Raw genomic sequence first — 15,940 nt, 5'->3', positions numbered from 1 at the left:
TGGCCATGCACATGCGCACACATGCATGCAGGGGTACATATGAAATGCAGAGTGTGAGGCTGACATACACATGGGCATGCATGCATGTGTGCATGTGGAGGTATATATGCAATGTTTGGTGACTGACATGGGAATGCAGGGATATAGGGGGTAAATATGCAACGTGGAGGCGTGGGCGGCCATACAAGTGGCACATGTACACGCATGTAGTGTGTAGTTGGTGTCAATAGGCAGCCTGCCAACCCAACTGCAGGAAAAGCAGACATTCTTTTTTTCATATTTCTTAAATTTTATTATTTTTATTTTTCTTCTTTTTCTTTTATTTATTTATTTATTAATTAAAAATTTCCACCTCCTCCCCGCCTACCTTTTCCCTCCCCCTTCCCACCTCCCCTCTAGTCCTAAGAGCAGTCAGGGTTCCCTGCCCCGTGGAAAGTCCATGGTCCTTTCCCCTCCATCCAGGTCTATAAAGGTGAGCATCCAAACAAACCAGGCTCCCACAAAGTCAGTCTGCGCAGTAGAATCAAAACCCAGTGCCATTGTCCTTGGTTTCTCAGTCAGCCTTCATTGCCAGCCACATTCAGAGGGTCCAGTTTGATCACATGCTCCATCACTCCCAGTTCAGCTGGCCTTGTGAGCTCCCATTAGATCAGTCCAAGGGCTGATTCAGCTCTGCCAAGTGTGAGCCTAATGCCGAGAAAACAGATCTAGAAGGACCATATGCGGATCTCTGCTCACATCCCAGGATGGAGATGATTTTCTTCTTTGTGCCTTGTAGCATCACAGTGGTCCTTCATTGCTTTAAAATGTATTTGGCTCTCTACAGACTGAGCAGGTTGTATTTAGAAATATATGTGTATTTACATATGCACATATACATGTGATTAAAAATAAGAAGCCATAAAGCTGAAAGAGAACAAAGGGGTTTGTAAGAAAATTGAGAGGGAAGAAAGGGAAGGGAGAAATATTTTAGCTATATTATAATATCAAAAAAATTTGAATTTACTTAGGAAAGTCCATTGCCTCAGTTTCTTCTAAGACTAGTATCAGAATTTTTAAGGATTATTTTTACTTGGTGGGTGTGAATGTTTGCTGTGTACCACATGTTTGCAGTGCCAGATCAGTTCATAGCTCCTTGTGTAAGATGCCCTAGGATCTAGAATTACAGACAGTTGTTAGACGTTATAACAGTTCTGAGGGACGAACTCAGGTCCTCTTGAAGAGCAGCTAGAGTTCTTGACCACTGAACCATCTCTCCAGCTCCCAATGGAAGCATTTGACTCCTGAAGAAAGAGGGTCTTCCTGTTCTGAACGCTTGATACTTGATGTCTTTCTACTTTCAAGGGGGAAAGAATACACTGTATCCTAGCAGTGTGTAGAGCCTTGCGGGTAAAAACATCCATGGGAGAACCCACCCACGCTTACTGAGTTACCCTGCGACGCATGCAGATCACAGGGGAACCCACCCATGCTTACTGCGTTACCCTGCGAAGTACGCTGATCCACGGGGGAGCCCACCCATACTTACTGCGTTACCCCGTAAAGCAGGCTGCTGGGGCATCTAAGGAATGACTCCAGGAGCCCACCTCACTGTGGTCACTTGGACTAAGGCGAACTAATGACATTAGCTGAGCCACATGGCTCTAGCTTCCAATAACCAAACTCAAAGGGGATCAAAGCAAATCTTATAAAGACACCAGGGGCGTTTTTGCTCAGTTTGCTTCAACTTCGAATTGATTCTTTCACTGTAAAAGATAGTTTTAATACTTTAATACTAATGCTCTTTTAATGCCTGTTGTCTAGTGGGTCATATTTTTCTCTAAAGCTAAAAAAAGTCCTATGCTGTTCTAAAATATACTTAGCTCATATGTAAACTTCTCAACCAACGGCTCCTCTGTGAATGAGGGAGTAAAGTAAGGGTGCTTGGTATCCCTGGAGCCACGCCTTCGCGGCACTCCCCTGACCATTAGGGACAGCCCATCACACATGGCCTGGGCTAGTCAGCAGCAGAAATGATGGTGCTCTTTTCCAGGGTAGAGTAGAAAGGACATCCAAGAAGGAAACCACCTATACATGTGACTCAAGACAAAGGCCACCCAGCGCCCAGCCTGCTTCTACTTCTGATAGAAATCTCTAAGGTCAACAGTGTAAATCAAACTCCATTAGTTCCCAGAAGGTGACTTCAGTCTATATCTGGTGTCACACAACCACATGCTTTTGTACAAAAATTTCCTAGGTCTTCACGGGGACCCCACTGTGTTCCCCATCTTTCCAAACCGGGGCTAAAGATTATAGATTCTCCCTGGGGACCCCACTGTGTTCCTGTTCATTGCTGTAGCTCATGTCTCCTTCCATTTGGACTTTACTGCCATGCATTGGAATTCTCCAAGTGTTCATTGCTGCTGAACTGGAGCGCCATAGTCAAAGGTCTGCTCCCATGCAACATCCTGTCAGCTCCCTCCCAGTGTCATCAAAAGTGTCTTGTTACTGTTTCCATTTTGTAGGAAGAAGTTCCATTATAAACACACCAGAGTGAGAGCTTCCTGGTGGTGGGGATTTTATACTGAGCAAGGCCTACATGACCGTTCAGCTTCCCATCCAGCAGCTATGCATGGTTGTGGACATGCTTGTCACAATGGAGGCCATCGGCAGACTTGGCCTGCTCTGATCCCTTCCTGGCACCTGCCTATCCCTCAAAGATTCTGAACACAGTCCTACTAAAGTATGTTCACATACTTCAAATAGCTAATTACTCTTAATTCTGGCATTCAAGAAGACATCAGTCATCCACATCTGGGAGGTCCCTACATCCTGGCCAGATTTCTGGAAGGAGGTATTCCTGAAGCATCAGGCAGTGTTGAAGGTCTCTATTCTGCTTTATCATGTGACACCCCTTCAGGACCAGGGCTGCTAGAAAGGGTTGCTTCATTCTGCTTGTTTAAAAGTTCAGTTTCAGGGGGGCCATTTAGGCCCATGTCCCAGGTGAATCCCTTCATCACACCACAGAAGGATCAAGAAGTGGGGGCTTCATGCTGAGCCCAAGCCTCCCAACTTCAAGGCTCCTGGGCCAAAAGCTGAGGTGTCACCCTGTGAGCTAAGCCACCATGCTTCACCTGGAGCCACGGGGAGTACACCTGGCCAGACTGAGTTCTCTGAAAGGTTTCACTGTAAAATGGCAGCCGGCATCTGCTGCGCCTTGTGAGTTACACAGGAGGACTGGCCCGCAGCCCCATGCGCACCCCCATCACAGACAAGCAGGAGAACAAGGGGACAAGGTCAGTGACCTTGAATTGGAGCCCATGTAACAATGTCTGTGGTGTCTTCCTTTGTTTCAGAAAGGTACCTCAAAGGCCATATTTTTAGTAGGCTTGACCATTCTGATGAGATTGTGTTCACTAGAGCTGGTGATCTTCCCATGACAGCCTAGGTCATGGCCTGCCTTCTACACAGGAACACCACCGACAGCTGCAAATGCACAGTGTGGAAGAGATGACCTTAGATGTTTCTAAGTCTCACGCTTAACTTGGTGGCTGAGGCACGTGGGCAAGCTGATAACTTGCAGCAGGAGATGCTTTCCCAGTTGTGACTCTCCAAAGTCCTCAGCATCCTGTACTCAGCAGGGTCCAGGGTCCATCATGTGGCCAATCACTCTGACCTTGGACAGGCTGCTGGGTCTCCCCTGCCTCATCCCTGGGGAAGGAGAGAGTTCTTGACCTACTTTGCCATGTTCTGCTAACAATGTGATTGCCTATGGGCTGATCTATGTGGGGCCTACTGGTGGTTCCTACTATGAGTAGGTGGACCTAGTAGGAGGCTGTACCTGCTCCAACTCTCACAACGTTCTGGTTTACTCATCCCAGTGGACACTTCTTCCCCACGCTCACCTGCAGCAAGCTCTCAGACAGGCTTCTGCCTGGCTCAACAGCTGTCCTCCACAGCAGGCATCTTGAAGTTCTGTGTCCATGACCCTTTTATGCCTGAGGAATTTTTACACAATCCCAGGCATACAGACATATCAGAAAGGTATACAAACCAAACATTTCCTGGAAGGGAATCATAAAGAAATATATTTTATAACAATTCTTTGGTAAATATGTAATTTTATCATTTGTTAGAGACTAAAGCAAATTTGTATGCTAGTGTTTGTTTTTACATAAATAACTCTTGGCTGAATATTTGATACTGCAGGGCATGGAGCTTCTTCAACGTTGCCAGAGTTGGTTAATATTTTGATTTTAAAATTGTCAAGGCCAAGAACATGGCTTCTCATAAATACGCAGTAGAAAAGAACAGAAATATGTTTAGAATCACATCAGGAATTGTTGGAAATATTATCCTAATTCCAAGCCAAAATTCCTTTGACAATTTTATTTGAAAGTCAAGTCAGCAACTCAAACAGAATCTTTTTAAAAAATTTAAACATTCTAGCATAATTTAATCCAAAGATATACTGATTTCCTCCATGCTGAGGGATGACATTAGGGAAATACTTTTAAAATCTTTGCTTTCCGTAATTAACCCACTATTAAGTAAGAACAGACAACTTTGCATGTGGAGTGAAAACATTGTAATTCGTGACACATAGCTGTCTCCAGTATGAGCCAAGGGGTTTCAAGTGGAATTCTCTGTTGTGTGGCATGACGTGGTAGCATGTACAGCACATACATATAGTTCTCTCCCAGCATTCATGAGCACCAGGCACACACAAGGTGCACACATGCAAAACGCTCATATACATAAAATAAGAGAATAAACTCAGTAATAAAGGACAGCAAAATAGAAATAGAAGTGTATGCATTAAATTAATAAGGCTGAGATTCACACCTCAAAGTCTGCCGAAGGGCAGCTGTCATCACCCAGATGGGTGCTGCCTACAAAAGACGCTGTTCTCTGTGGAACTGCCTAGCATGAATGCAGCATGGGTACCTTTTTTTTCTTTTCTTTAGATCTAGGGCTCTCATTTTTAGGAGGCAAGGAATTGTACATTTAAAAGCCAGTATAAGCCATGAAAGATCAGTCTAACCTTTCATATTTTAAAGAGAAAGTAATCCTAGGCAATCAAGATTGAAGTGTGTGTGCTCTTTCCTGTGATTTGGTGTATCCTTTAAGGTCACACACACACACACACACACACACACACACACACACACACACACACAGAGGTCTGGCTGCTGGTGAGTATCTATGCAGGCATCTTATAACAATTTTTCAGTCCAGCATTCTTGAATTAATGCTAATGAAAGCTGCCCTGGCCTTATTTTTCTATATGAACACTGGAATTGCAGCTGCCTGCCAAGCAGCTGAAGGATGAGTGTAATAATTTTCAATTGGCCTCTTTGCCCAAAGGGAGCCCGATAGCAGGAGATTGGCAGATGCAGTGTGGATTATCTTGTGCACTGAGCTCAGCCCAATTTGTGATTTGTTGCAGGTGCTAAAGAGATTGATATCGCAGCGACCCTGGAGCACTTGAGGGACCAGAGACCAGGCATGGTCCAGACAAAGGTATTGTCAATCAATCCCCCGGGACTTTAAATGTATTAAAGGTACCTCTCCACACGATTTCCCTGAGAGTGGAGACGGGGATGCAGCTGAACTTACATAAGCCATACACAGTGACTCTAGTCCAGGTGGGCATCATCCCAGCCAGCCCCCGGTAGGCGAAGGAACGGGGGGTGTTCCCAAGAGGTTCATTGCTATTCCTGGAGCTGCTCAAATGCTTCCAACATCTAAGGTTCAGTTATACCCAACTAGCTGAAACCCAATGTATTACTCTCTGCCAGGTTTAGCAGAGGGGGAAGAACATTGCATGACATCTCAGAAGGTGTATGGACGGGGGTAGAACTTAGGACCTCACACATGCTAGACAGGCATGACTAGATGGGTACCACTGAGCCTTACCTCCAGTCAAGAGCTACATCTTTATAAAAGCAACAAACCCCAGACCATATCTAGAGAAGCACCTCCAAACACTCTGTCCGCCTTCACCCCCAGCATCCTGAACCACTATCGTGCAGTGATCACTGGGAATGAGGGCACCAGACCAGCTAGGTCTGAAAAGTAACTCAGTTTTACCACAGCATGGCTGGACACAAAAACTTTGTTTCCAAGCTCACAGAACTAGCTGTGTGGCTGTGCAACCTCCCATTCTTCTAGACGTTCCAAAAATGTCTGTCTCCCAGGCCAAAACCCCCACAGACTATTCCAAAGATGAATGTATATCACAGGACACGGATCTTCGATGTTGGTGTGTTCCTGACCCCAGAGGACACTGGCATCCACAGGCATGCGAAGTTGCCCCTATGAAATTACTGCTGCAACTCAACATATCTCAAGTTGTAAAAACTCTTACTAATGGGAGGTAGAGGGTAGAGAAGTGGCTCAGGTGTTTAAAGCACTGGCTGTTCTTCCAGAGGACCCAGGTTCAATTCCCAGCACCCAAATGACAGCTCACAACTGTCTGTAGCTCCAGGGGATCTGACACCCACACATGCAAACAAAATACCAATGTACATAAAACAAATAGATAATTAAAACTCTTATTTGAGCAGGAGGAACAAGGCTCCAGGGCCCAGTGCTTTGCGACCAGGGTTCCTAGAGGAAAAATTCTTTCTGCCTATGGGCACCCCATGAGGTCAGGGTGGCCAGCACACACTGGACCAGGCATCAGTCCTTGGTGCTACAACCTGGTCCTTAGTGCACGATCCAGGTCTGCTTAATCCCTCTGTGGCACACGGTAATTACTAAGCCCCTACTTTCTGCTCAACTATTGAGAAGTGGACGCCTTAGTCTCTGCAGGAGAGGTGCTGAGTCTGACAACACTGGATTGAGTAGGTTTTAACTGGGTTTATTCTTAAAACCTCTCCCTGAGTTGTCTGGCTGGGTCTCATTGCCAAGGTTAACTAGAGCACTGAGGTGTAATCAACCTGATGCCCTTATGAGGTCACAGAGGTGTTGCAAGCAGGAGAGCAAGGTTGCTTACGGTTCCTGAGATTCCCAGTGGAAGCCGCAACTGCCAGGTCCTTCCTCCTGGATGTGGACTGTGCGCTAGGCAGGATCTCTGCTGCCTGGCCTTATTTTCCCCCACAAGGCGGGATATTATTGTGAATGAACTTTTTAAAATACATTTTGTCTATTCCTGGGTTTTATCTAAAAGTTTGAGCTTATTTTAAACTTGTAAAAGCAATGGGGCTGGAGAGACAGCCCAATGGTTAAGAATACTTTCTGCTTGTACAGAGGACCTAGATTTGATCCCCAAAATCCACATCAGGCCGCTCATCACAGCCTGGAACTCCAGCTCAGGGAGATCCAGCTCCTTCTTCCGGCTTTTGTGGACACCCGCATATATGTATACATATATATTCACACAGACATACACATATACATATAATCTATTGGATCTTTTTAAAAACAATTAGAGAAATAGTGCAGAGAACATCTAGACACCCCACACACACACTCAGCTCCTGCCAATATTAACACCTTGTGTAAGCACAATGCAGTAATTAAAACCAGGGCTTACCATTAGACCACCAGACTGAGCAGCCCACACCCACAGCTGTGCCTACCCTTAACCTCTCATAGAAACAGTCATTCCAGAATGGCCAGGCACGAAACATTCCATCCCCTCATCTCCTGTGGTCTATGATGGATCCATAAACTTATCTTTTGGCCAAGCTCCTTAAATGTCCTTTGATGATCCATACAGCTCGATGTGTCAGGCAGGACCACCAGGAGATAGATTTCCTCCCCAGGGAACCAAGCCCCAGTGTGTCTGAGGTCTCCCCACTGCTGAGTGAGCATTTCCCCTCCATAATTGCTCAGGGTCCTGTGGGAGACACCTCAGTGCCCTGGGGCCATGTGTATGTCTGTCACTGTCTGGAGATGTGAAGCTCCCAGGACGAGTATGTCATAGGAGAGCGGCTATTAGTGACAAGTGACCCACAGGCTTTGTGCCCTGGAAAGGAGGGCTGCCCAGCTGTGAGAGGTCATGTTGGGCACCACCCTGCAGCAGGTAGCTCAGAACCCTTACTGTAGTGGTCAGAAAGCCAGGGACACCTTGACCCAGGAATACAAAGTGAATCTTGCCTCTGGAGCTGCATTCTGCTTTGGGGAGCTCACCAGAAAAAACAAGCCAGTCTCTTCTGTCTGTGTCAGCAAACCTTCCAGACAGCTCAGGGTGCCCAAATGTCAGCTTGAGGGGTCCGCACTAATCCGAAGGGAAAGCATATGCCAGAAGTAGGAGAAGTGGCCCACACATCGCAAGAAGAAAGCCATTTGGCTCTCAGATGTCAGTGTCTTGTGGCCAAAGTCTGCTTGAGGAAGTCCAAGTCAGTCCCCTGCACCAGCTTCAGAGATTTGGGGCAATAGTAATTATTATACTGATTACTGTATTATTAATAATTATACTGGTCATTGCTATGTAGCGTGTCCTCACTTCCGCCTAGTGTTTATAGTATGTAACTCTAAAGCCCACATGCTGCACCCCTGCAGCCACCTCACAGGGTGACACAAAGCTCACGACCAAGTCTACCCATGTAACCTGCTCTCAGGTGAACAGTGACAGGATTTGTCTCCTCCCTCAGGCAACACAAGCGTCACCACCTTTCCCTAGATTCACTCAGTGAGATTGAGCTTCTCTCTGAACTATGGTTTCCCCCAAAAACAAAAAACTTACTGGGGCTAAACAGTGCCATACTGTCTAACACTCCTCACACAAGCTGAAAGCAGCCCATGGGCATTCAATTCCCATGAAGGTACTTGATCAGGCCCATCATTTAGATCTGAGGAAAGGACATTGATTGGCACTGACCATGAGCCTGGAAAGGCTTGAGACTCCTGACAGCACATTCTCTCTGTTAAAGCAAATAACAGCTTTTCTCCGTAGAATGTAGGCCACTCACACATCCAAAAAACAGCTAACAGATGCCCGCCAGAGCAGCATGGACAGAGAAGAGACACAAGGACCCACAAGGCTTAGCCACCTCTGAGGATTTAGACAGGATGAAGAACTCCAATAAGGAGCCCGCTATGACTGCCAATTTTGCACCTAGGGCAGCTACTCCTAATTCTGCCGGGTACAAAAGGAGCCAGCCTTGAAGAAGGGAGGCAAGGTGACAGGAAGAGTCACATACACTGCATCCGGGCAGGGCTCAGGCTAGTCCCTACCTCAGCTGTGTTTGCTATGGAAGCAGCCTCCCCTCCCCAGGGCCAAGGCAAGTTGCCATAGTAACTAAAGGTTTTAACCCTTTCCTTCCTGTGGGTTTGGTTGAATTTGGTTTTTGTCCTTAGTGTAACAAGTAAATTGTGTTAAGGAAAGGCTTCCTTGGGGTGACCCTGCACACTAAAATACTCTCCTCATATTTACCTAGCTCTTCTGCTTTCTCCTTCCACACCTTAATCTTCTCCTTTTTAGTTTTACATCCCGCTTTTCCTTTCTTCCACTATGAACGAAAGCTTGGGCCACTTCTTCCTGTGAGGCTGGCTCATTTCTTTTAGTAAGTGGTCTCGTGATTTCCCTACGTAGCCCAGGTTGTCCTTGAATTTATGGTCCTCCTGCCTCAGTCTCCTGAGTGCTAGGATTGCAGGCATATGCCACCACACCCCTAGCCTGTGATATTTTCTCCTTTACATTTGTCAGTTCTAGAGAAACAGTGACGAGCCTATCCTACAACCCAGAAGTAAGCATGCTGTGCTCATCAAGATGGGCACACGTGAGGATATGTACAAAAGTGTGCAAGTAGATGCCTGAGTGGGTGTGTGTGGATTAGTAAGGGTGTGCATGAGTGAGCGTGAGGTTGAGTCTGGTGGGGTGTGGGTCGGGGATGTGAGTGCATGGGTGTGGGGAAGACATGTATGGGGAGAGTGTGTGAGTGAGCACGGTGTTAAAGTATCTAAAGGGTGTCAGTGTGTGCAGGTGCAGAAGTGTGTGTGAATGTGTGCGTGTGAATACACGGTGCTCAGTGCCCCTGCGCCCTTAGCAGCTCATCCCTGCATTCTGACATCTTGACTGCTGTCCCACAAGGCCACCCTTCTGACACCCTGTCTGCCTTCTCAGCAGAGACACCAGATGTAGACCCCAAGTCCTAGAAAGGGGCCCTGGCCTCAGATGTGCTCTGCCTTTCCAGACAGGCTAAGTTTGGACCAAGAGGTGATGATTCTGTCAAGTGTATGTGGATCACACTCTGAAGTGACCCGACCCACTCTCTCACATCCTACGCTAGAGAACTTTGTCAGTTCTCTGTCTCCCTCTCCCTGTCTGTCGGTCTGCCTACCCTTTTCTTTCTCTCTCCCTCTTCCCTTCTCTCCCTCCCTCCCTTCTCAGAATCTCTGTTCTTCCTTCTCCATCTCTTTGTCTCTCCTTATCGTTCTGTCTGTCTTTCATGCTATGATTCTATATCTCTGTCTAACTCAGTCCCCACCCTATCTATTCCTATACACGATGGCCATCCCCACCTTTCCTGGTTCTGTCCTCAAAGCTAGGAACTACTCTATCATTGTGAAGAGAGGCAGCTGTGACACAGAAAGACATTGGGGCATAGGTCCTCTTTAAGCACCTCCTGGGAAGCACCTCCTGTCAGGTGTGAAGACCGCAGGGTTGTAGGTCCTGGCATCACGCCTCACTGAAGCTCCCATTAGAATGAGGGATGACAGTTGTCATAGCAACCACCTAAGCCAAAGGAGTCAAATGTAAGCACAGGTATCCACAGCCCAGGAAACACTCCATGAGTGCACTCTTTTCTCCTGACCAGCTCAGCTGGACCACACAAGTATCCTTCCACATCCCAGGCTGGCCTGGAAAGAGGTATTTTTCCCTACCCAGCAATGACATGCAGCAACACCTGCTCCAACTTGAGCTTCTCTAGGTGTGGAACAGAACTGGAAGAGAGCATAGGATCTGCTTTCTATAAACAGAATATTGGTTGCTTTTAAAACTACTCCTTTGATCAGAATACCTCCGTGTTCTTTCTGATGCCTGCTAACACCAGGGAACAGTCTGCTCCAGCAGATCCCGCCATCGTCACGTGTTCTATTCCCTAGCTGCAGCTTCCACTCATGTTTAACATGTTTTGCTGAACATAGATTCCTATTGCAAATGTACTTCCTCTCTGGACCCCAGCCCCTGGAGTCAGGTGGTGCACTCCAATTGTGGGCACAGTCAAGGATGGTGGAGTGAGTGTAGTATTTGGGAGACAAGAATCAAGGCTGGCCTGAAAGAGAGCCAGTTACAGGGCAGCGGGGCTGCAAAGTGAAACCCTGTGTCAAAATAAAGTTACCATAGGGTCTATGTGTGGTAACCCCACAGTAGAGCAGGGTCTGGCAGCAGACATAGCCACAAGCCACTAAAGGTCTGAATGTGTAATATCGTGGTGAGAGAGGGGAGGGGCCAGATGCACACTGGTGCTGGTACTGCAACAAGTTTGCAAGCGTGTTCAGGGCTGTGCACAGTCTGTGACTGTTACCTAGGGAACAGCATGCACAGATTATGCTGTCTGTGACTTCACAGTGTGATCAGCCAATGTTTGATGCCACCACAGCTTTGAACTCAGGGTCTGCAAGTCCTTTGTAGAGGCTGAGAAAGAGGAAGATGACCAGTCACCTACCATCTGACCTTGAAAGGAGACAGGGTGGCTCTCTGCTCTCCCTCAGCCATTGCCCTTAGCAGAGCATAGTCCATGATGTTCCCATGGGTGCTCATCAGCTGGATAGCAGCACTGTCCTTTCCGTTGTGAGTGGGTGTGGGAGTCACTGTCTTAAGAGGTTGTGGAAGGCATAAGATAGCAAAGCTGAGTTGTCAGTAGCCTGCTTATTTCAGAAGCAGACATTGCACCTCCTTCAGCATTGCTTTGGTTGTGGATGCAGTGACAGCCATAACCAGCTGGCATCTGCATCCACTCCCCACTCCACCTACTGAGGCACTTGGCTGTGTTGACACACTGCAGAGACAGGGAGTGCCTTACCTGGTGACTCCTGTGCCCACCATGGCTAAGGAAGTGCCTCCCAGCAACGGCAGCAAGGCTGTGCAGTCCCCAAACCCAAGGGACACCACCTAGGTCAGCAACTGAAGAACCCTCCTTCTGATAAGTCTGCTTCCTAAACAGTTTCTTCAAGGCTCCCACTGGGATGGGAAGAGGACTTCTTCCACTCACCTTTGTTTCTCACTCGTCTCTTCCTTAGGAGCAGTTTGAGTTTGCTCTGACCGCCGTGGCTGAGGAGGTGAATGCCATCCTGAAGGCCCTTCCTCAGTAGGAACTGGAGCTGGCGGGACCCTACCACAAGTGCTACCAGGACCACAGCCGGATGTCATTCCTGCATCTTCTGTGTAGTAACAGGGTCCGTCAGTCAGTGCAGGTGGCTAGTCATGTGTGTTTGTGTTTAACCTAATAGCAGATGGAAACACCTAGTTAGGAGGAAAGGACAGACCCAGCTTATAAGTGCCACAGTCTTGACAAAAGTTCCTTTCCCCTAAAGCACACTTTCACGTTTTCACATCAATGACACAGTAGTTAGAAATCCACTGTGGCCTCGGTGGGAGCGTGCTTACATCTGTAAGTTGCTGGAGAGGGGATGGATGGGCCAGGACAGTCAGCAAGACACCTATTGGGAACCACTAGGTGTAGAAATGCATTTGACAGCTGCCTGTAAGACAATCTCATCATCAGGAGAAATCTCTGGGAAAGAGGTCAGTGTCCTGCATCCCTGGGACATATGACAAGAGTATCATCATGCTGTTCTACCCTCGCCTCCTGATGGGTCCCCAGCACAGTCACTGACCATTCCTTCCCCATGTGGATCCCAAGGGCAGACCCCTTACTCCTCCTGGAGTGTGGGCACTCTGACGACTCCAAAAGCGGGGACCCAGGTGTTAGCTTCACCCCTGTACCCTTGCAAAGCTATAGAAGAGCCCAGCCCTGAAATGCATTTTTAATATCAAGATTCTGGTTTCTGCATTACCAGAACAGGTGCCCATAGCATGCTTTCCTTGAAGTTTCAAAAGCAGAATGAGTATGGTATTTAACAAACTCTGAGGGTCTCCAGGAGTAAGTGCTCCCCATCCTGAATCACCCAGGAAGTACCCCAATGTTGCTGGCATCAGAAAAAAGTCGTCTTTGATGCTCCTTCTCCTAGAAAAAAGACTAGGAAGCCCCTTTGGCTCTACTTCCTCCACCCTCCCAGGTGACAATGAAATGCATGCTCACTGGATGAACCGGATTGCCGAAACATTTGGGCATTGCACTTCCCGGCTCCCCACACACAGGAAGTGCAAGGCGCTAGAACCCAAAGAGGTACAAGGCATTGCTATAAGCCCCAGTTTGTGGGGCTGAGTATAAAAGCACCTGTCTCTGGAGTCCCCATTGCTTCTTCCCCTTAGCCTTGACATTTCAAATTGCAGTGTGGCAAGGAAGCAGGCTGCTGAGTGGGAAGCAAGGCCACAGTGTTGTCGTGTCTCAAGTTGTGCTGTATACCTGCCTAACATCTCCGACATTTCTCTTCCAAGTCATTTCCCCATCTGTAATTTAAATAATAATTAATAGAAATGAATTTATCTGAATATAGGAAATATATACCTGATTGTAACTTCTTATGTTTAAAGAAAATCCTCAGCGTGATATACGGATATATTTAATTGTGTCATATTAAAACTTCTGATTTCATATTTGATGGTCTTTTTTGGGGGGGAAACGAGCAGTTTTGATCCACAGGTACCTTTCGTTTCCTGAAGATATAAATCCAAGTTTGGTCCCTCTAGGGAGGCCAAGGGACACCTGACTTATTTTCTGCACTAGATGCACACCCAGGGTTCTGTGTTACTGAGATTTCACTCCTTAACAGTTCCTGAGAAACTGTGTTGATGTCCACAGCCAGAGGTCTGGGTCACCCCCTTGGCCATGTTGGTGTCTGAGGACCATGCTGTGACCATACTGGTCTGGGTGGACAGTGCTGCCACTTGGGACCGTGAAGACATACCCCCTGTGGTAGCTAATGTTCTTTCTAAGGAGTATCTCCCAAGCAAATTCTGAGTTGGGGAAGCAGCCATGGCACTGAGCGCTGCCGCCACCCTTTTATACCCTGCTAGTGTTGCACAGCCTGCCGAAGAATGAGGGTATGGATAGTAGCCTGCTGGCACTTCTGAGTTCCCAGTTCCTAAGGTAATGAATCTAAGGACATATTACTGGCTTCAGAGTACTATGCTCAGTCCTGGGGTTATTAGCTTTATTCCATTGATGGACTCTGCTTCTAGACACTAAGGATGAAGCAAGCATTCCTTATGAGTGTACTTCACTCTGTCAGCCAAGTCTCCTGCACCCATGCCTTTTGGTTTGCCAGCATTTGGTCCTGGTTCTCCACGACTTCCTCCTGTAACTGTCTCTCTCTTAGGGTTGGGCCAGGTTGACTTCATGCTCCCTGACTTGTGAATAGTCTCTGATCTGAGAGCTCTGCAATGCTAGTTTGAAACAGTGGATTCTCTCTGAACTAGAGGGAGTGAAAATCCTTCCTCTCTGCTACTGGCCCTTCTTTCTAGAGATTGTTGTCTCACCAAGAGCACAGACCTGAGATTTGCAGGACTTCCACACTTGCCCTTAGGGTGGCACTGCCAACCACTTCTCACCGTGGCCACTGATGACCTCCTGGATGAGGTTTCTGCTTCCCTCCCCTGCCAAGGAACTCTGAGAGTGGAGCTGGCCGCCACCTTTGCCCGTATTGCCATGTATCGCCTGTTTTTCCTGTGAGGTCCTCGTGCTCTTTCACTCTGAAATAGGATCTGTTCTTTCTTATCCTGGATCCTCTTCTTCACCAAGGCACATAGAGACAGCTTATTTATTAATTTGCCATTTTATTCTGGATTTCTTTTTATCTATATCATGACTATTTTAGCCTAAAATAAGGGAAAAAATGAATGTCAAATGAGTCCATCCTGACAAAGTCAGATCATCCCTGAACAAAACCCACAACATAAGAAATCTAGTGTTCACTTCTTAAGCTTCCATTGCAGCTGCTGGCAGCCTGCTCTGGTCAGCATGTCCCTTTTGGACCGTCCACTCTGATCATGCATCATTACCTCCCAGCAGTTCAACTTTTATGGTATCATAAACTGTGTCTTAGCTATGTTCTATTGGGACAAAAACACCAATGTTGGGATCATCTTTTGTACACTGTGTGAAGATGTGTCTCTGTCCTTCCTCACCTGCCCAATTGATTCAATAAAGAACTGAATGGCCAGTAGTTAGGCAGGAGAGGATTGGTGGGACTTCCAAGCAGAGACAGGAACTCTGGGAAGAATCTGTGGTTCGGGAGATTCACCAGACAGACATGGAGAACATTGGACAGACACTGTGGAGGAGAGGTAACAAGCCATGTGACAGAATGTAGATCAATTTCAGTTTTAGGTGCTAGTTAAAAACAAGCCCAAGCTCAAGCTGTACTTTCAAAATTAATAAGTCTCTGTGTCACTCAGGAGCTGGAGGTCTAAAGAAAGACCTGCTAGACACCATGGCCAATGCAATTTATAAGAGAAAGGCTTCAACCGGGCTTATGGTTTCAAAAGATTAGCAACCAAAAATGGCGTGGTGGCAGCAGCAGTTGAGAGCTCACATTTTTATCCACAAGCAGGAGACAGAGAAATCACGTAGGGACTGGTCTAAGTCCTTTCAAATCTAAATGCTGCCTCCAGCAACACTCCCTCTCCAGCAAAGCCACACCTCCTAATCCTTCCCAAACAGTTCCACCAACTAGAGACAAAGTATTCAAACATATAGAGGCAGAACTTTAATGATTCTTGCCTGCAATCTGCAATAAAGCTTTTTTTTTTCTTCAAAAACTTAGTTCTGTGAGTGCTAGTGTCAATGCAGCAAACCCCTGCTTAACATGTTGGGCATTCGTTGTGTGCATTGATATAATTTTATCAGTGGATAAAATTTAATCTCTAATAATATCTGTATCT

At 46.9% G+C, this 15,940-nt stretch overlaps 1 protein-coding gene and 1 long non-coding RNA gene across 3 annotated transcripts in view; one reads left to right on the top strand and one right to left on the bottom strand.

The window, feature by feature from the left end:
* Ptprn2 (protein tyrosine phosphatase receptor type N2) overlaps nucleotides 1-13,652 on the top strand; it is a 733,386-nt gene extending 719,734 nt beyond the window's left edge. For both annotated transcript variants that reach the window (XM_085698049.2, XM_048437696.3), the window contains 2 exons: nucleotides 5,429-5,502; nucleotides 12,175-13,652. In XM_085698049.2, coding sequence (XP_085554175.2) covers nucleotides 5,429-5,502; nucleotides 12,175-12,246 — 146 coding nt within the window. In that variant the 3' untranslated portion in view covers nucleotides 12,247-13,652. The remainder of the gene's footprint in view (nucleotides 1-5,428; nucleotides 5,503-12,174) is intronic.
* Nucleotides 396-12,274, bottom strand: LOC146892528 (uncharacterized). The gene is made up of 3 exons (XR_015004625.2): nucleotides 12,147-12,274; nucleotides 3,885-4,043; nucleotides 396-906 (listed from the first exon to the last, which is right to left on the bottom strand). It is a non-coding gene; the product is annotated as an uncharacterized LOC146892528 (long non-coding RNA).
* Nucleotides 13,653-15,940: the final 2,288 nt, after the last annotated feature.

The sequence above is a fragment of the Myodes glareolus genome, chromosome 11 (assembly GCF_982192425.1).
Source record: "Myodes glareolus chromosome 11, mMyoGla1.1, whole genome shotgun sequence".
Classification (NCBI taxonomy): domain Eukaryota; kingdom Metazoa; phylum Chordata; class Mammalia; order Rodentia; family Cricetidae; genus Myodes; species Myodes glareolus.
The sequence above is the reverse complement of the archived record's forward strand: the minus strand, read 5'-3'. Positions and strand labels throughout refer to the sequence as shown.